The 20,656-nt window shown below is 37.2% G+C and overlaps 1 protein-coding gene across 2 annotated transcripts in view; it reads right to left on the bottom strand.

Moving 5' to 3' along the window:
* SGCG (sarcoglycan gamma) overlaps positions 1–20,656 on the bottom strand; it is an 81,545-nt gene that overhangs the window by 37,944 nt on the left and 22,945 nt on the right. For both annotated transcript variants that reach the window (XM_025364597.1, XM_025364598.1), the window contains one exon: positions 8,985–9,086. In XM_025364597.1, the coding sequence (XP_025220382.1) occupies positions 8,985–9,086 (102 nt within the window). The remainder of the gene's footprint in view (positions 1–8,984; positions 9,087–20,656) is intronic.

The following is a 20,656-nucleotide window of genomic DNA, read 5'->3' as shown; positions in this document are numbered from 1 at the left end:
TTTCAAAGCACAGTTTTATGTATCAGTAAACAATAGTTTTGAAAAAGCACATGCAGTCTGAGTTGGTTATTTAAAACAAACAATTAAACTTAAACAAAAAATAGCGAAAACAATGTATTTAAATCAAAAATTCAGAGGAAGTAAAATGTATAGCTATGCTAACTATGAAGGGAATAGTATTAATTAGCCAAACTGACTTAAGAACAATGCTGGAATTGGCCAATAACTACGGAAATATTAGAGAACACTGCCAAAGAGCTACTCCAAATGTTAGTGATTGTCTCTTGGTGGGTAGCATTATGGGTTATTTCACTCTCTCTTTGTGTGTGTGTGTGTGTTTTAAATTTTTACTTCTTACTTTTTTCTCCACTACAAGCTACTTCAATTCCTTGAACAACTTTTCCACGCAGGTAAAGTATTACCATATTTTCCTACTAAGATAAATTTTCAATAGCTTTTTTTCTACAATAAAATTTACTAAAAACATCTGGTTCACTAATTTTTGTCTATATGAATGCTGTCCATAGTGGCTTTTGAAAATCTGAGTTTTCTTTGATAACCACATTTCTACCAAGATCAATTTTCCTGAGTCAAATTTTGTATATCCAGTATAGCATAGTATAGTACAGTATAGTATAACCTTTTACTTTTAATATATTTGTTCCTAGGCAAGCTTTTGCATTCCTTGTGGAAGAGGCACATGCACCAGCACTGCACATTTCCTGGCTATGTGTCTTGGACGTGGCCTCACAACTGTCTAGTGATTATGAGGGGCAGGCGAGTGGCTGGCAGATACTCTGGCCCTAACATGGTTTAGTGCTGAACCGAAGCTGTAGCTACCCCCTCCAGCTTCCTGTTGTGTGAGACTAAAAGCTCCTATTAGTTTATTCCATGGCTAGCTGGGTATTCTGTGTTCACAGGGTAAAGATCTTTTAACTGATGCAGTGACAGAGCAGAAGTGGCTCTGTGTCTATATTACCAACAAAACTGTATTCATAACTGCTACAATAATGCAATCTCTTATATTGAATTGTACTTGCTCTTTAATCTACATTTTTAAGAAGTACCTTAAAACAATCAACACGTACATTTTTAATAAAACTGATGTTTATTGTGAAGTCCAGAGACTTTATTTCCATGTTCTAGGTAAGAAAACTGAAGTCTATAGATTGTGAATGCAATTTTCAGGTTTTTGTTTTTTGACTTTTTAAAACAATTTTTATTGTATTAAAAATATATATGCTATGCATATAAGTTATACATAGCATAAAATTTACCATTTTAACCATTTTTAAGTGTATCATAGATTGACATTAGGTACATTCACAGTATTGTACAACCACCACTACTATCATTTCTAAAATTTTACATAAGGGATTTTCAGTTTTTATCATTAGCTAATGACGCCTTTTAGAAAAATTTTACGCCATTTAGAGAGTGACAGCAAGGTATAAGGAGAACATTTTATTTTTCTATTCATATCAGTTGAACTCTGAATGTACCTGTTTGAATACAGATGTTGTGTCAACACTACACCTTAGGGAGTAGTGAAAGAGTCACAGAACATAGAACTTTTTATTACCTTTCTCAACAGTGCGTGACACATAGAAGGAGCTACGAAAGAGGTGTATAAAAAGACCGTTAGCAATATAAGGGGTAACTGGTATGACCCAAAGATAAATCAAAACTGCTATAGGAGTTATCAATACCCTATGAGGTTGATGAGGTTGAAAGTTTTAAGATACTTTTTAAAAATGTAGATTAGAGGGCAAGTATAATTCACCACTTCATTTATATACATAATTAACTACTTCAAACTTGAACCTAATATGGGAATGGCAGAAACTAATTTAATCATTAAAGCAGCAACCTATGTTAAGAATTCTATCAAATAGTACATGGGAAAATTACGTTTATTGGCATAAAGTTATTCGTAATATTTCCTTCCCATTCTTTGAATGTCTGTGGGATTCATAGTGGTGCCCCTTCTAGCACAGCTGATATTGATCATTTGTGCCCTCTCTTTTTAAAATATTCAGTCTGGTTCAAGGTTTATCAATTTTTATTGATCTTCTAAAGGAATCCGTTTTGGGTTTCATTAATTTCCTCTATTGTTTTATGTTTTCTGTTTTGTTGATTTCTTCTCTCGTCTTTCTTTTCTTCTCTGACTTTTGGTTTATCATGAAGGGATGCTGAATTTTATCAAATGCTTTTTCTGCATCTATTGAGATGATCAAATGGTTTTTGTCCTTCATTCTATTGATGTGATGTATGGTGTTAATTGTTTTGCAAATGTTGAATCATCCTGGCATTCTTGGGATAAATGTGTTGTATTTATTTGGTTTGCTAATATTTTGTTGAGGATTTTTACATTTATGTTCATCAGAAATATTGGTCTGTAGTTTTCTTTTTTGTTGTGTTCTGGCTTGGTTTTGGTATCATGGCTATGCTGGCCTTGTGTAATGAGTTACAAAGAATTTCCTCTGCTTCAAGTTTTTGAAAAAGTTTGAGAAGGACTGGTATTAATTCCTCTTCAAAGGTTTGGTAGAATTCAGCAGTGAAGCCCTCTGGTCCTGGTCTTTCCTTTGTTGGGAGACTTTTTATTACTAATTCAATATTGTTACTCAATATTGGTCTGTTTAGATTTCCTGTCTCTTCTTGTTTCAATATAGGAAGGTTGTATGTATCCAGATATTTATCCATTTTCCCTAGGCTTTCAAATTTATTGACATATACTTGTTCATGGTAGCCTCTAATGACGTGTTGTATTTCTGTGGTATCCATTATGATGTCTCCTTTTTCATTTATGATTTTATTTGTTTGGATCTTCTGTCTTTGATTTTTGGTCTAATGTACTCTTTTTCTAGTTTCTTAAGGATGAAACTGAGGTCATTGATTTTCTTTTTTTTTTTTTTCTGAGACGGAGTCTCAATCTGTTGCCCAGACGTGAGTGCAGTGGTGTGATCTTGGTTCACTGCAAGCTCTGACTCCTGGGTTCATGCCATTCTCCTGCCTCAGCCTCCCAAGTAGCTGGGACTACAGGCACCCACCACCATGCCTGGTTAATTTTTTGTATTTTTAGTAGAGACGGGGTTTCACTGCATTAGCCAGGATGGTCTCTATCTCCTGACCTCGTGATCTGCCCACCTCGGCCTCCGAAAGTGCTGGGATTACAGGCGTGAGCCACTGCACCCGGCCAATTTTCTTCTTTTTTAATATATGCATTTAATGCCATAAATTTCCCTATAAGCACTGCTTCAGCTATATCCCCCCAAATTTGATGTTATTGTTTTCTTAACTGTCATTCAGTTCAAAATACTATTTCCCTTTGGATTTCTTCTTTGACCCATGGTTTATTTGCAAATTTTAATATAATTTCCACTTATTCAAAAAGTTTTCAGACATATTTGTGTTATGGTTATCTTATTAAATCCACTGTGGTCAGATAACATGTTGGAACACTTGAATGTTTTTAGATTTATTGGAAATGTTTTATGGTTCAAAATGTGATCTATCTTGATAAATGTTTTCCCTGTGCACTTGAAAAGAACTCTTTGTCTGCTATTATTGAGCAGCATGCTCTGAAAATTTAATTATGTCAAGTTGGTTGATAGCATTGCTCAAGTCTATATGCTTACTGTTTCTATATCCATTTCTCCTATCAGTTATTGGAGGGGTGCTGAAATCCCTGAGTCTAAATGTGAATATTTCTGTTTTTTTTCTTACATTCTATCAGTTTTTGCTTCATGTATATTGATGCTCTGATAGTGGATTCATGTGTTTAGCAACATATATATTGAAGAATTTACTTCTGTGTCATCTTAAATGACCCTCTGTACCTCTAAAATATTTATCTCTTTGTTCTGAAATCTACTCTGCCTGTTTTAATATAGTCACTCCAATTTTCTTTTCATTAGTGTTAGTATAGTATAGCATAGTATAGTACAGTATAGTATAACCTTTTACTTTTAATATATTTGTGTTTTTATAATTAAGGTAGGTTTCTTGTAGACGGCATATAGTTGGATCTTGCTTCTGTGTTCAATTTCACAGTTTGTCTTTCAGTTGGGATGTTTTGACCATTTATATTTAATGTGATTATTTTAATGTGATTATTTATATGAGTTGGTTCAAATATGCCAAATTGCTATTTGTTTTCATATTCAACTAATTTTCTCTTTGTTTCCTTTACCTCCTTTTGAATTAACTGAGTATTTATTATTTCATTTTTATCTCCTTAGTTAATGTATTAGCTACACTTTTTATGAGTTTACTTTAGATATACTAAGCATCTTTAACTTACTGTGGTCCATCCTCAATAATTTTTTGCCACTTCATGTGTAATGTGAGAACTTCTACCTCTAGCAATACTTCTACCTTTTCCTGTTATGGTATTTGTTTCATTATTCTCATACACTTTATTTCTATCCTGTTACAACATCCCAAATACATTGTTATTCTTTTGGCTTTGAGCAAAGTGTCTTACATTTTTTAAAATTATTTTTTGTATACCCACATATTTACGATTTCTGGTATTTAAAAATGTTTCTGGTGAACATCTGGATTTTTCTTCTAGCATCATATTCTCTTTGCCAGAAAGTCTTCCTCTAATATTTCTTGTGGTGCAGATCTGCTGAAGTAACTTGTTTTCAGCTTTAGTTAAGTCCAAAAAAGTCTTTATTTTGACTTTGTCTTTTAAAGATACTTTTGCTAGGTATAGAATTCTAGGTTGGCCTTTTTTTCTTTTAGTACTTTAAAGTCAGCACTTCAGTGTCTTCTGGCACGAAATGTTACTGACTAGAAGGCCTGATGTCATATTTTTTTCACTCCTTTGTATGTTATATATCCTTTTATTTCTAGCTACTTCTACGATTTTCTCTTTAAGATTTTTCTCTCTTGTTTTTAAGCAATTTAATTACAATGTACCTTGTAGTCTTCCTTGTTTCTTTTGTTTGGGGTTCACCGAACATATTTTATCTGTGGACTTAAAGTTTTTATCATGCTTGGAAAAAATTACAAATTATTCTTTTTAAATAATATTTGTCCTCTCTTCTTTCTTCTTCTTTGGAGATGCCAGTCACACATACATAAGGCCCCTTGGTATTGTCCCTGTAGTTACTGATACTCTGTTGCTTTCTTTTTCTAGTCATTTTTCTCTGGGCTCCATTTTGGAGAGTATCTATAGCTATACCTTCAACTTTACTAATCTTTTCTTCTGTGATGTCCAGTCTGTTAGTAATCTGTTAGTCCCACCATTGGCTTTTTAAAAACTTTAGATGTTATACTTTTCATCTCTAGAAGATTTGTTTGTGTTTTTTCTGTCTTTCTATATTTTATGTCTCTCCTTAACATGATTATGCTTTCCTCGACTTTTGTACACAGATGAAATGTAGTTTTTTAGAACTTTGTTCTGGGATGGAACAAATCACTTGGAAAAAGCATGATGCTTTCAAGGATTCCTGTAAGCTTTGTTAGAATGGACTAGAGCAGGATTTTTTCCTAGTGTTCATCTTGTACCACTTCTGAGCCACACCCTTCTGTATTCTACCTGATGCCCATAATTTATGAAGTTTTCCACTCTGACTGGTGAGAATATGAACTGTTCCCCACTCTGTGTGACCTCCAGACATGGTTCCTTCTGCTCCCTTTGAGTGGGTATTTCACTAGTCTCAAGGTAGCTTCCTCACACACACGCACTGGCAAATATTTATCCATGGACTTGGACTTGGTGGGGGTGGGATGGGGTGAAGTCTCTGCTGTCTCCGGAGTGCCACCATGTGCAGCAAGCCCCACCTCTGCAGTACTCTGCCTTGCAAACTGCGGCTGCCTTGGTCTCCTTGACCTTCCAACCCTGTCTCTTCAACTCAGGGAGACCAACTGCGTCTGCATTGGCTCCCCTCCCTCATTGCAGCCTGGAAACTCTCTTCATGCAGTGAGTTAAGGCAATCTGAGGAGTCACTCTTTTGTTTTTCTTCTTGCAGGGATAACTGTCTCCTGAGCTGTCCATTGTCCGATATTTGAAAACCACTGTTTCATGTATTTTTTTTCAATTTTTAGTTATTTCTGCCCCGTAATTTCTCTTCTGATTTTATAATTTCTTGTTATTTTAAGGAAAACTCCTTTAAAAATAGCTTTATCTCTTTGAGAATCTTAAGTATGTTTTTCTAGTCATTTTCAGATTGACTATTTTTATTTAGTTGGATATTGATCTTCCTTTATGTAAAGTTTTTTGGGCTTTTTTTTTTTAGATGAAGATTTCATCATACGAAATTTCAATTTTTATGTTCCACTGTGTGGATGCGTCTACCTTTCGGCTCTTGCCAGCCTGTCTAAAGTCTGTCCTGTTGTTTTCACTTGGTCCACAGGGCCTCCCAGTCTTTCAATGGTGACTTAGGGCTTCTGTCCTCAGTGATATTCAAGTTCTGGACGGGCATCTTTGTAGTCTCCTCCCCTCAGATATGCTGCTTTATTCAAATAGTTGTAGCTATTTTTTAATATGCTGTTTTATTCAAATAGTTGTAGTTGTTGTCTGTCTTCAGCACTGTCTTATGCAATGGGCTTGCCTGGAGTCCCAACGAGGTGACCATTTGGTTCCCGTCACACTGTGGGCTCTGGCTGTAAGCTAAAGCTTCTTTTCAGGGCTGGGAACTTCACAGATGATCATTTCAAGTAAGCTTTATTACCACGTATTTGCTTCATTTAGTTTTTGATCATGGCTCTGTAGTTTTTAAAAACCTTTTTGTTTAAAGGAAATAATTGTTACGTGTTTGAACTAATGGGCATGGTGGATGGGTTTAAGCCATGAATTCAAAGTATGAACTCAATACAGGCCCTCATGTATTACTTTTGAGGGACTACTGGGTAATAAGATGTTAGAGGCCAGAGTAGCATGTTGAATTATATTTATAATGAAGAAATTATCTCAGCCCATCAGTACACATAAATGAGTTATGTATCAAATTTTGCAAATTCATAAAGTAATTTCTTTTCTCTAATTTTATGGAAAATTGCTTCCTATACTCATCTTTGAAAAGGAAATTTACAACTAATCTATCAATCCATACAGAAGTTAGGAAGCATAGTTTTGTTCTGGGATGGCTCTTATTGGAAAGCCATATTAGTTATAAAACACTGTACAGCTCTGTTATCACATAATATTATTCAAATTGTTACTGAATTTTATGTATTGATTGACATACTCATTAATGCGACATTCTAAGACTTTAATATGTGATTATCTGAGATATTCTCTATAATTTTGCTTTCTGTTTTTAAAAGCATACTGGAGATGAAATGGCCTGATAAAATATAACTGAGAGTTATTATTAATTCCAGAATATTAAATTTGCTATAATCTAGTCACCTGATTTCAGTCACTGGACTGTTCTACCAGTCTGATTCTTCCCAAAATATGGCAGAAGATCAGCCAACGCAACTCCGGGGAAAAAAGAAGGCCAAGTTCTAACACTCGAACGCTTCATTCATGTCTGACTTCCCTTTTTACAAAAGGGAAATCCTGTAGGACAGGATTGTTTCACACACTGAAATGCCATCGCAATTAAGGTAAGTATATGACATAAGGTAAGGGTAAGCCTCACAGAATCAGGCTCTTACCTGCCTATTATACTGCAGGTCATCATCTGGCTCCCACTGCCAATAAGATAGCCCCAGAAGTAACATAACAGCACCTAAAACTACTTATGTACTTTTCACTCACTGGGATCTGTCTTTGTGATATTTATGTGTTAGTCATATGCCATGCCATTTTGCAATTGGTAATAGAGCCTGGTGAATGTCTGGTTCAGGAGTGTGTTTTATCTCTCTAACAAGACCTCATGTTTCTTAGTAAGTCTTTTGTTTCCTTTCTAATTCTCCTATAGTAGCTGGTACAGCCTCCGCAGTTAGGAGATACTGAAATACCCTTTCATATTCAGAAATATGAAAGGAAAATGAAGACTCTGCTCTTCGAATAACTAGAAAGTTATAGCTGGGTGAAGTTTTCACTTTTTGTGGGTCGGGGAGGTAATGCCATTTATCAATAATCTGGCAAAATGTTCATGCCTACTATAATGGTCATAGCATTACTTAAGTAGAAATAGAACATATTACAAACACTGTTTGAACGTATTTGCACTTTATTCTTGGCTGTCCTTCTTATAAGCTCTATGGAGGTAAATGAAGAAAACCCTGATTTACTTTTAAAGTCACATAATTATTTAATGACAATGCTGAATCTACTTGTTTAGAATCTTACAGGATCATAATCTATAATTAGTATAATAAATGCAGAACATAATACAATGAAACGATTTTTTTTTTTTTTTTTTTTGGTGACAGAGTTTCACTCTTGTTGCCCAGGCTGGACTGCAATGGTGCTAGCTGGGCTCACCACAACCTCCGCTTCTCGGGTTCAAGCGATTCTCCTACCTCAGCCTCCCAAGTAGCTGGGATTAAAGGCATGCACCACCACACCTGGCTAATTTTATATTTTTAGTAGAGACAGGGTTTCTCCATGTTGGTCAAGCTGGCGTGACCTCAGGTGATCCACCCACCTCGGCCTCCCAAAGTGCTGGGATTACAGGCGTGAGCCATCGCACCTGGCCGAAACAAATTTCTTTCTAAGCTTCTTAGATAATTTTGAATACCCTAAGATAAATAGGTTTAAGTTAGTTGATCTAACGTAAGGAAGTTTAAATTGTTCTTGGTAAAAATTTTCATTTCTAAAACCTTTAGTTTATTGTGGTCTAAACTACTGAGGCCACTGAATTCAGATCTGAAGCACATTAAAATGAAATATTTTTAGAAGGTAATATCAGAGATAAATTCTACAACCTAATAGTCAAGCTTTTTATAAAGAGCATATCATGAATACGTGCACGTGTATGCGCCTTAAAAATCTTCTCTAAACTATATTGAATTTTTGTGCTTAAACATGATTTATTTTTCGTAAAGCACAAATTATTTGTCTTTCAACATTTTCTTACCATTCTGGAGTGTATTTCTTTGGCATACAATGGGAATAAAAATTCTGATTCCCCTTCCAAGCGCAGTCCATCTTTTGTTACACGCAAGTGGCCCATTCCTGCCTGTTAAAAAAAAAAAAGAGACAATGCATATTTTTTTATTGCTTGCTTTTTCATTCCTCTTGCTATTGACTTAAATCACGCATGTATTTCCATATATTGCCTACCACCTTTTCTGTATTTCTCCTAAATACTGTATTTAAAACTTCACATCTTTTAATTCAATATTCAATACTATTAAATCTTGTATAAATACAAAGAGCTGTTTAGAAAACACATATAAAATTTCGAGTCATTTTATAATAAACACTCAAGAGCCCATCACTATGCAAGAAAAAGAATCTTACTATTTTTTTTAATTTAAATTAAGTTACAATAAAATTAATTGTTTTGAGGTGTACAGGTTTATGAGTTTTAACACTATTATATATAGATTTGTGTAATCATCAACACAATCAGAATATAGTATAGTTCCATCACCTGCCTGAAAATACCATAAATACCATCATCTGAGTTCGCTATGTAGTAAATATTTACTGAGCACTTCTTAAGTGAAAAGCAAAACAGGAGGATGTAGAGGTCTGTTCAAGGTGCCTGCTCTCAAGGAGTTTACAGTCATGAAGGGTTACCAGATTGGGTGGCAGACATGATTCTGGAGGTCACCAATGACCGCTGTGCTGTTAAAACTTGTGGGCATTTCCAACTTCATGCCCTTTGCATTCTCAGGGGCATTTGGCACTGGACCCTTTCCTCCTTGAAACACTATCCTCCTTTGGTTTCCATGATGCTGTGCTTGTCTGGGCTCCTCCCACCTCCAGAACCACATTCTCCATCTCCTAACAGGCTTGTCCTCCCTACCCAGCCCTTGACTACTGGCTCCCTCAAGTTTGGTCTTAGGCCCTTTACTGCGTTCATGCTATGAATTGGCTTCCATTTACTATTTCAGTGTGGAGGCTTATCCGTTTTTTTCCAAATTTTAAAAATTGTAGTAAAATGTCATATACATTTTACCATCTTAACCACTTAGAAGAGTACAGACCCATGCTATTAAGTATATTCATGATGTTGTGTGACCATCACCACCAACCATCTCCAGAACTGCTTTCATCTTGCACAATTAAACACTGTACCCATTAAACAATTAACTCCCCCTTCTCCCCTCCACCCAACCCCCTGGCAACCACCATTCTACCTTCTTGTTTTAAAGTTTTAATACGTAATTGAGGCATTGTACTTGTACACATTTTGGGGTACAATTTGAAATATATGTATACAGCGATAAGGTCAAATCTTACAGCATTTCTGTCTCTATGCATTTGATTATTTTAAGTACCTCATGTAAGTGGAATCATATCGTATTATCTTTTTGTGGCTGGCTTATTTCACTTAGCATAATGTCCTCTAAGATCATTCATGTTACAGCATATTATGACATTTCTGTTTTTTTAAGGCTGAATAATATTCTACTGTGTGTACAAACCATATTTTGCTCATCCACTCATCCACTGATGGATTCTTGGGTGGCTTCCATATTTTAGCCATTGTAAATAATGCTATGAACATGGGTGTGCAAATATCTCTTTGATTCCCTGTTTTCAATTCTTTCAGTATATAGCCAAAAGCAGAATTGATCGATCACATGGGAATTCTATTGTTAATTTTTTGAGAACTGCCATACTGTTTCCTGTGGTAGCTATTCAATTTTATATTCTAACAGTGCACAAGAATTCCAGTTTCTCCACATCCTCCCTAACACTTGGTATTTTCTGTTTGATAGTAGCCATCCACATGGAAGAATCCGTTTTTACCTGTAAATAGTCTGTTCTGAGCTTTATACCCATATATCTGATTGCCTACCTGTCCTCCCCTTCTGACTGTCTTAAAAGCATCTGAATTCAACCAGCTGAGCTTTGATCTTCCCACTCTTCCCCAAATAGAAAGCATTATTTTAAAAAGGAAAGCAGGACAGTCCAAAGGATGAAACAAAGCAATAAGGGACATTTTACGTAGTGACAAGTGAATTTCTAGGATACAGATATGTTATCCTGACGTGAATCTTACCTGCCAGGCAATAGACTTCTACTTTCAAAGACATCATCAGTTGAAAGCTCCATTAGCAAGAACCAAATTAAATGTGTGGTTATGCCATGTGGTTCAATCCATAAACTACAATTCGAACTGACATTTGGAGTGGTGGCATTAGTAGTGTGCATGTGGAAACCACACACACTGCTGGATGCAGCTACCTCCCACACTAGGTAGATGAGCACTTCTGAGCTTTTTTTTTTTTTCTTTATGGAATCTCACTCTGTCTCCCAGGCTGGAGTGCAGTAGTGCAGTCTTGGCTCACTGCAACCTCCACCTCCAGGGCTCAAGTGATTCTCCCGCCTCAGCCTCCAGAGTAGCTGGGATTACAGGTGTGTACCACCATGCCCGCCTCATTTTTGTATTTTGAGTAAAGATGGGATGTTGTCATGTTGGCCAGGCTGGTCTCGAACTCCTGACCTCAGATGATCTGCCCACCTCAGCCTCCCAAAGTGCTGGGTTACAGGTGTGAGCCACCATGCCTGGCCTTCTGAGCTCTTTTATCCATGTGATGCACTGGGAGGTTTTGTTTGAAGAAAGGGCTCAGAGTCTAAAGAGGCTGACAACTACTGTTTGGGATTTTCTCATGGGATCCAGCCAAGCATTTATAATATAGTTTATAAACTTAAACCAACATTAGAAAATTATAAAAATCGATCATGTATGCATAATCAGCCAATTTTTAAAGCAAACATTTTCATTAAAGATTTTATGGCCTAGAGTTAAACAAAGCAGAATTTCAAGATTACAAATTCTGTTCTGAAAATCTGCTGCTGAATTTTTGGGTTCAAGTAAACATATGGCGGCAGTTTTCTGGACTCTACTTGTTATATCACCAAAAAAACCCTAATGTTAATCCTAGCCTCTGTGGTCGCTAATTTCCATAGTCAGCTTACCAAAGCTGACTGTTCATTGTCATTTCTTTCTCTGGCGGTTACTTTCTTTACTTGAAAAACATGCAGGAAAATACTGAAGCTACTCAAAAAAATAAAATAAAATAAAATAAAACAAAATAGAAGGAGGGACTCATTCCCAGCTCATCCTAAGAGGCAGCATCATCCTGATACCCAAACCTGGCAGAGACACAACAAAAAAGAAAACTTCAGTTCTATATCCTTGATGAACACAGATGCAAAAATCTTCAACAAAATACTAGCAAACCAACTCCAGCAGAACATCAAAAAGCTAACCCACCATGATCAAGTAGGCTTTATCCCTGCAATTCAAGGTTGCTTTAACATATGCACATCAATAAATACGATTCATTACGCAAACAGAACTAAAGACAAAAAGCACATGATTATCTCAATAGATGTAGAAAAAGCTTTCCAAAAAATTCAACACCCTTTTGTGTTGAAACTCTCAATAAACTAGGTATTGAAGGAACATACTTTAAAATAAGGAGACGTCTATGACAAACCCACAGCCAATATCATACTGAATGGTTAAAAGCTGGAAGCATTCCCCTTGAAAACCGGCACAAGACAAGGAAGGAGGCCCTCCCTTACCACTCCTATTCAACATAGTATTGGAGGTCCTGGTCAGAGCAGGCAAGAGAAAGAAAGAAAAGGTATCCAAATAGGAGGAGAGAAAGTCAAACTAATCCTGTATGCAGATGACATGATTCTACATTGAGAAAACCCCATAGTCTCTGCCCAAAAGCTCCTTGAGATGATAGGCAATTTCAGCTAAGTTTTGTGATACAAAACCAATGTACAAAAATCAGTAGCATCCCTGTACATTAACAGCACCCCTAAGCTGAGAGCCAAATCAAAAGTGCAGTCCCATTTTTTGCATTCCCATAAACAATAGAGGAGAGTTATAGTTGTTCCACATTCTTGTCAGCACTTGGTACTGCCAGGTTTTTTTTTTTTTCCATTCTTAATAGGTGTATAATGAATTTTTTTTCTTACTGGGATTTTAATTTCTGTAAAAGAATTCATTCAAATGATTATGGTCACAAACATGATTTTAACAAAAAGATTGCTTGCCTACCACATCAGTGCATGACGGACGTGGACAGGCAGCCAACACATTGTGCATTACCTAAGCTCTCCTCTTTCAGCTGCCTCATGATGCCATCTTCATTTGAAACAAGGGGGATTCATGCCAAAATCAGGAAAAAGAGCCTTCATTTTCTTTTTCTAAATTATTCTAAAAATAAGACAGCAGGTAGAAACACAATGCACTGTGAAGATAAAAAGAAAAACTGAAAAGATTCATTGTCTTAGTAAATTTTCATAGTAATGTTGGATCCGTCAATCTGTCTGTAAACCCTTCAGTAATTTTTTGTTATAAATCTAGTAATTTGTGGCATTCCTTCTTGGTCATTGCTAACTTTATATACACAAACACTTGTGAAAGTTATCTTTCATATTTACACATTTTTTGAATCATAAAATATTTATTGGGTACCAAATTATATGTATGGCACTGTGATATGGCTGAGGATTCAAGAGTATAGTGTTCTACTGGCCCCTGAATTTCTCTGACACAAACAGATACACCCCTAGTATAGACAAATTCAGGGGTTCTGAATGGGACTTGAACAAAGAGTACTGGATAATTTGGGGAATGCCTCTCAGAAGACGTGAGATTTGCACTGGGTCAAGCTGGAAGGGTGCATCTTGAAAGAGTTTTAGATATTTAGTAGAATGTCCATGATAATTCTGTCATGGAGAGATTACTCTGGAGTAACATGTTCAAGATTCTAATATGCTTCATTGCTAAGAAAAGGTAGATAATTATCCTCTTTTACATATCTCATTTTTTGAGTACTGTCTTCTTTGAAATTGTTATTTCACATTTTGTGCACAGTCTTGTAAGTTACCGAACATCTGAAATTGGTTTGACTTCCACATTTGGCCGTTATGTATAGCCTACATCTTATTGCTATAAGATAATGGTGAGTATCCACAAAATATGTCTTTGTTTAGGTTTTTATTTTTTTTAACTCTCAGCTTACTCTGTTAACACCTACTAAATCATCCATGCTGGGATCCATATTTCCATATTGTACCAGTGGGGTGGTGGTTTTTGTCTGAGTGCAACTTTTCACATTATTTTTATAATGAGAAGTTTAACAGGATAGCAGGTACTTTTTCATGTTATACTAAAAATAGAATAAAATAAAGAATAACTTTCGTCAAAGGATTTCATAATTTTGTGCCAGGCTTAAACTGAGCATTTAATTAACGTAAGTAATCACTAATGGTCATTGTTCTATGAGTGTGTGTGTGCTATCAAAGAATCACAGATTGAACATAAACCTAATTAAAACCAAGACTCTTACCCAGTCTGAATCCTAAGCTAATATTCTTTTCACTGTTTTTACAGTGTCTCAAAATAGGTTTTTCTAAATAAAACCTATCAAGTACATAAGATTAGTTGGTTTATAATTTCAAGATACTATCTTTGTTAGCATTTGTGAGAAAAAACTGTTACCAGAAGACATTAACAGTTTCCGATTATTGGTAGAAACGGGAGGAAAGTGAATAGATCTGCATCTGGAGCCCATTAGTTTTGTTATAATAATATTCCCTGCGACAGGAAAGCGAGCCCTAGTTCCAGTTCGGGCTGATGGACATCCCTCCTTGTAGCAAGAGCCTATAGCTTAGGAGACCAGGTGTGCTGTTGCCTTCTTTATTTCCCAATTGCTGTAATATGGTTAAATCACTCATAAAAATTATAATAAAAGAGAAAATTGAAGGCATATCCCTGGGATAAAAATTAAAACTATAGTGCTATTTGTATCTTTAGACACTGGTAATGATGGGATTTGTATCACTGATATCCATGATAATGAAATTCCTCTGTACGTGGAATAGCTCTAGGTTTGTCTTCCTCCTCCAAATTCAGTCTTGATAATATCTTGTCTTCTAAGAAAGAAAATGCCATTAAGTTAGTACATGTTCCTACTGTCTGTGACCTCTGCTTCAACCCTACTCTATTACAAGTAGCATATCAATCAAACATTTCAATTTGGTTTTTGGACTGGAAAGCACTGATATAATATAATACCTTTTAGAAAGACATAAATAATTTGAGAGAATGCCAGGTCCTGGTTAAAAATGCTACAGTGCCATATTTTTCTTTTAATCACAGTTCCATTCATTTGAAAAACAAATGGGATGGAGATGCAGGTGGTTTAAGGCATCAATATCACACTGCTGAAAATCAAATGACAGTGTGAGCTGGGCATCATTAAGGCAGGGATGGAGGAGAACAGCAGGGGATAGGGTTGGTCTGGGCACCAGACACCTCTCTGCCACCAGCACAGTGTAGACAAAGGCAGTTGGAAGACCAGTGGTCCAATGTTTCTAAATGGAGCCACCAAGAATGTCAGATAGGCACAGCAAAGAAGTTGACGTCTCTTCTTTGGTTTGTGTGCCAGATAATATTCCATTGCTCTTCCTTCCTGCACGTTGCTTTCCCTGGGGAGGTTACTGTAAGGGAGGAGACCACTACTACTCCCGCTGCCCTCCTCCCCCAACCTTGCCTAGTTCACAAGAAGAAAGAGAGAAAGCAAAAAGTTGGAAAAAACAAAAGTAAGATAAATAGCTAGACAACCTTGGCACCACCACGTGGCCCTAGAAGTTAAAAAAAGCAATAATAATAACATCAACCCCTGACCTAAACTACCTGTGTTATCTGTAAATTCCAGACACTGTATGAAAAAAGTATTGTAAAACTTTTTGTTCTGTTAGCTGATGCATGTAGCCTCCAGTCACGTTTCCCACGCTTGCTCAATTTATCACGACCCTTTCACATGGACCCCTTAAAGTTGTAAGCCTTTAAAAAGGCCAAGAATTTCTTTTTCAGGGAGCTTGGCTCTTAAGACACGAGTCTATCGATGCTCCCGGCGTAATAAAAAACCTCTACCTTCTTTAATCTGGTGTCTGAGGAGTTTTGTCTGCGGCTCATCCTGCTACAACTGAAACAGCAGGGGTTTGGTCTAGGTCCTGCTGTTTGCTGCACAGAAAGCCAATGACTGAAGTGACAAGGAAGAAGGCTTTAATTGGGTGCTACAGCTCAGGAGATGGGAGCTCAGTCTCAAATTAATCTCTGATCAACTAAAACTAGGGGTTTTTACAGCAGGGAAGAAATTTAACAATGTGTAGGAAAACAGGAACTAGGGTGGGACAAGGAAGCAACCATGATGAATGTGGGGTCAGGCATTTTATTGTCTGGATGTGGTGACCTGTTAAGTTTCAGTTCCTTGATACTTTTTCTGAGAGGTCTGAAGGCCCTTTCCTGAGAAAGGAACTCAGATAAAACAAATGCAAATTTCAAGCTTTAAGACCAGAAGGGTCAATTTCTGTTTATCCAAAAAACTGTGGAACAACTGGGTCAGTTTCAGAGAGTTCCTTTCATGGCCAAGTTTGTTAGAGGCCTCCCTGCAGCTGAGGCCACACTGCCCTTCCTTAGGGAGCACACAGGAGCCAGCCCCAGGGAGCAGAGCAAAACCACCCCCAGGCTGAGCCATGGTCACCTGCAGGTGGCCGCATGCAGCTGCCTTAGGGGCACCTGCCAGCCTTTCAATGATGAAGGCAAGCAAAGTGTGATGATGAACAAAGGTATCTTAAGATACACTATAGCACTAGCCACTAAAAATATGGTAGACATTCTGTTTGTTCATATAACTATCACAGTAAGTTTTTTTTTTTTTAAATCTCTGTCCAATCTGATAAAATGTTATTTATAAAATATATTTGCAAAGTGTATTCATATTTGTAAAATACTGAACATGCTCCCAGAAAGCATTTCAGTATAAGTCATTTTAGTTTTAGATAAATTTGATCTCTTTAAGTTCAGTAAATGATCAAGGACAGATACAATATAATTTTAGTAGTTTGCATTGTCATCTTTTCTTATTTATTTTTGAAACGGAGTCTCACTCTGTCACCCAGGCTGGAGTGCTGTGGCGCCATCTGGGCTCACTGCAACCCCCACTTCCTGGGTTCAAGTGATTCTTCTGCCTCAGCCACCCAAGTAGCTGAGATTACAGGCACGTGCCACCACGCCCAGCTAATTTTTATATTTTCAGTAGAGACAGGGTTTCACCATGTAGGCCAGGCTGGTCTGAATTCCTGGCCTCAAGTGATCTGCCTGCCTTGTCCTCCCAAAGAGCTGGTATTACAGGCATGAGTCACCACGCCCCACCATTTGTCTTTTCTTAAATTAATTAATCCTATAAATTGCAACCCTAATTATTTGCCAATGAAACCACTGCAGAGATATGGGTACTTTGCCAGTGAGACCATTGCAGAGATGTGGGTAGTAAAACTGACAGCTCCTTACAGAAAGTTTCCTTGTGCTGTTTGCATGATTTCATTCAGGCATACTCCTTCTTTTACTTCCCTTTCACCACTTAAGAAATGGAATGCCTCTATCTATATCACATCAGCACTGTCAGCATAAAACATTACGAAGGAGATAACATGGGAAAGAATGTGATAGCCGAGTCGAGGACTCCTGCTACTGATGCTGTATTCCCTGAGTGTAATTTAAACTTTAGATGACCCTAAAGTTTGCAGTGTCTGCAAACCAAACCTGCTCTGCTACACGGGACTTAGCTGGGGCCCCTCCTCAGACCCAATCCACCAGCCTCTCTTGGGAAGCAGCTTAGCAGTATCCATTTCTAAGAGCCTTCCCAAGTAACTGGAGCCTCTCTTGCTCCCTCATATCATGCCCATGCTTTCACATCCTCTCTAATTTGCCTTTGAGAGATTCAGTTATTCTTCTACTAAGTTTTAAGCATCTGTGCTTTTTCTAGATTACTTTGCCTCTTTCTATACTCATTTGCTAAAATCATAAAACAACAACTATATTAAAGTAAATAAAAAGAATACATCCCTTGGTCATTCAATCTCTTATTTATCAACTCAAGAAATATTTACAGAGCATCAGTTTTCTGCTAGAGCCTGAGTCTACCAGGCTCAACTGACATGATCCTACATGGTTAGCAGACATTTAACAACCACAAACAAAGTTGTTTTTTTTTTTTATATGAACAAAAATTGTGGTGTGCTATGCTATGGAAAAATAAGTCCGAGTCCTACAAAAGAGAATAATAGGAGGATCCTGTCTTAGACCGGAGGTGATCAAGATAACCTCATCAAGAAAGTATCATTTTGAGCTGAGACCCTGCATTAGTCCATTCTCGCATTGCTACAATGAAATACCAAACACTGGGCAAATTATAAAGAAAAGAGGTTTAACTGGCTCATGGTTCTACAGGCTGTACAGGAAGCATAGTGGTTTCTGTTTGGCTTCTGGGGAGGCCTTAGGAAACTTATAATTACAGTGGAAGGCAAAGTCCTAGCAATCATGTCTTACATGGCAGGGGCAGGAGCAAGAGAGAGAGGGGAGATGCTACACACTCTTCAACAACCAGATCTCATGATAACTGTCAGGACAACAGCACCAAGGGGGTGGTGCTAAACCATTCATGAAGGACCCACCCCCATGATCCAATCACCTTCCACCAGGCTGCACCTCAACACTGGGGGTTACAGTTCAACATGAGACTGGGTGGGGACACAGATCCCAACCATAATGATGGGACTGTGTGTGTGTGTCTGGGTTGGAGCGGATGCTCTAGATAGAGAGAAGAGCATATACTAAAACACTGAAGCAAGAGAGAACTGTCTGCAGAATTGGAAGCCAATGAGCAACAGGAGAGCAGTTTAGAGCGAGACGGCAGAGGTACCTGTGCCCAGCCCACGGTCAGAGGCTGGTGTGTTTCTTTTGTTTTTCAGTGCAACAGGAATGGATCCACTCATGGATTTTCAATAATAAGGTAAAATCAGACAAATACAGTGAGGGCATTTCCTGTCCCTGATTCTCACAGGCAGAACTTTGAAATAGCCAGAGGTGATGCGCCGGTAAGTGGGAATAATGATTAATCACTTGGTCTCTATGGTGAAAGGGGGGTCAAGCTTTCCTCTCCACTTTTCTGCCCCCCTCCCCAGTTTCTGACTTAGATCCTCCCTCTGGCAGCCTGAAAAATCAACATGAGATCACTTAAGTGGGGGATGTAGGAGGGATCTTTGATGAGAGAAGCACTCTGCCCTTCTCTGCAGCCCAGGGCAGGAGAGTGATGTGCGTGGCTGGAGAGTTAGCAGAAGTGCAGGCTTCTGGCTCCTCTCCTCCTTCCCCAGGGATCCACTTGCCCACGCATTTCGGGTCTGATGCGGGTATAGGAAATCCCACCAGGAAGAATGTGTCAGTATCAAGTCCTTGCCTCGCAGCAGGCGTCAGGAATTCTCCATGCTGCCTGTGACTTGATGGGTCATCTTTCTAATTCTGGGGTGCAAGACATTTGGCCAAATCCAAGCCAGTACCCTCCAATCAGCTTTTTATCAGTAACACAGATGGTATTTTAAGCTATCTCTACCAGATTTTTTTTTGTTCCTTTCAGTTGGGTTTGAATTTGGATGGGGAAAAAATTTGTATTTATTGGGTCCCATAAAACCCCAAAAGGGCTTTTTTTGGACATGGTTCAAGGACAAGTCTGTGTACTGCCTTCATGGTACCATCTTCTGAGTTGGTTTTCCTGATCTTCATGGATTCTGTTATCTGCTAAGATACACTTAGCTTTGAAATCACTGAAATAACAATACATAAAGTTGAAGTCTGTCAATCTGAAACTCATGGGATGATGATGAGGATAAATTGAGTTAGTAGGCATGAATGGATTGTGAAATCTATTATATGCTAAATGATGAGTCATGAAAATAAAAAAGACAAGAGTCTTTTAAAAATAAACTTTTTTCATAATACTACATCAATATATACACTGATTTCCTCAATTATGATGAGCTAAAATGATCACTCATATTAATGCACCAAAGAACATTTTTGATATTAAAATGAAATTATTTTTCATTTCAAAATATTTTAAAAAAGAATAATGTAATTCATAAACAAGTAATTTCCCAGTAAGAAGTGGTTAAAACATACATGATTAGATTAGGCTACACATTATCTTATTGCTAAATAGTTATTTAAAATATATATTAATATCCAGTAATAAAAGATTAAGAGCTAACAATTTCTCTCTTAATAAATGGTCAAGAGTATGGGTCATCAGATAAGTTTATACAGGTAATTTTAGAGTTTTTCTCTTTGTTTTGTTTTCTTTTTGTCAATATCCAGCAAAACAGAAATTAAACACTTCACATGGTGTAGTAACATTGTACTAGTTTTCTATTGCTGTGTAACAAATTTCCAGTGAATGATCACCAATTGCTTAATGACAAAACACAAAGTTAGTAGTTTAAACAATATAGATGCTGTTTGATTTATGAAGAGAATTGAAAATGCATTTGATACACCTCACCCACCTAACAGCATAGCTTGGTTTAGCTCACCTTAAATATGCTCAGACCCCTTACATCAACCTACAGTTGGGCAAAATCATCTAACACAAAGGGTACAGTATAGTGTTGAGAGTCTATAAAATGCAAATGGGATTTCAGAAAATACCACTACAAGGGTGATATTTTAACAACCTTCTATGACCATTGTGCATTCACAGACAGCCT

The sequence above is a fragment of the Theropithecus gelada genome, chromosome 17 (assembly GCF_003255815.1).
Source record: "Theropithecus gelada isolate Dixy chromosome 17, Tgel_1.0, whole genome shotgun sequence".
NCBI classification, from domain to species: domain Eukaryota; kingdom Metazoa; phylum Chordata; class Mammalia; order Primates; family Cercopithecidae; genus Theropithecus; species Theropithecus gelada.
The sequence above is the reverse complement of the archived record's forward strand: the minus strand, read 5'-3'. Positions and strand labels throughout refer to the sequence as shown.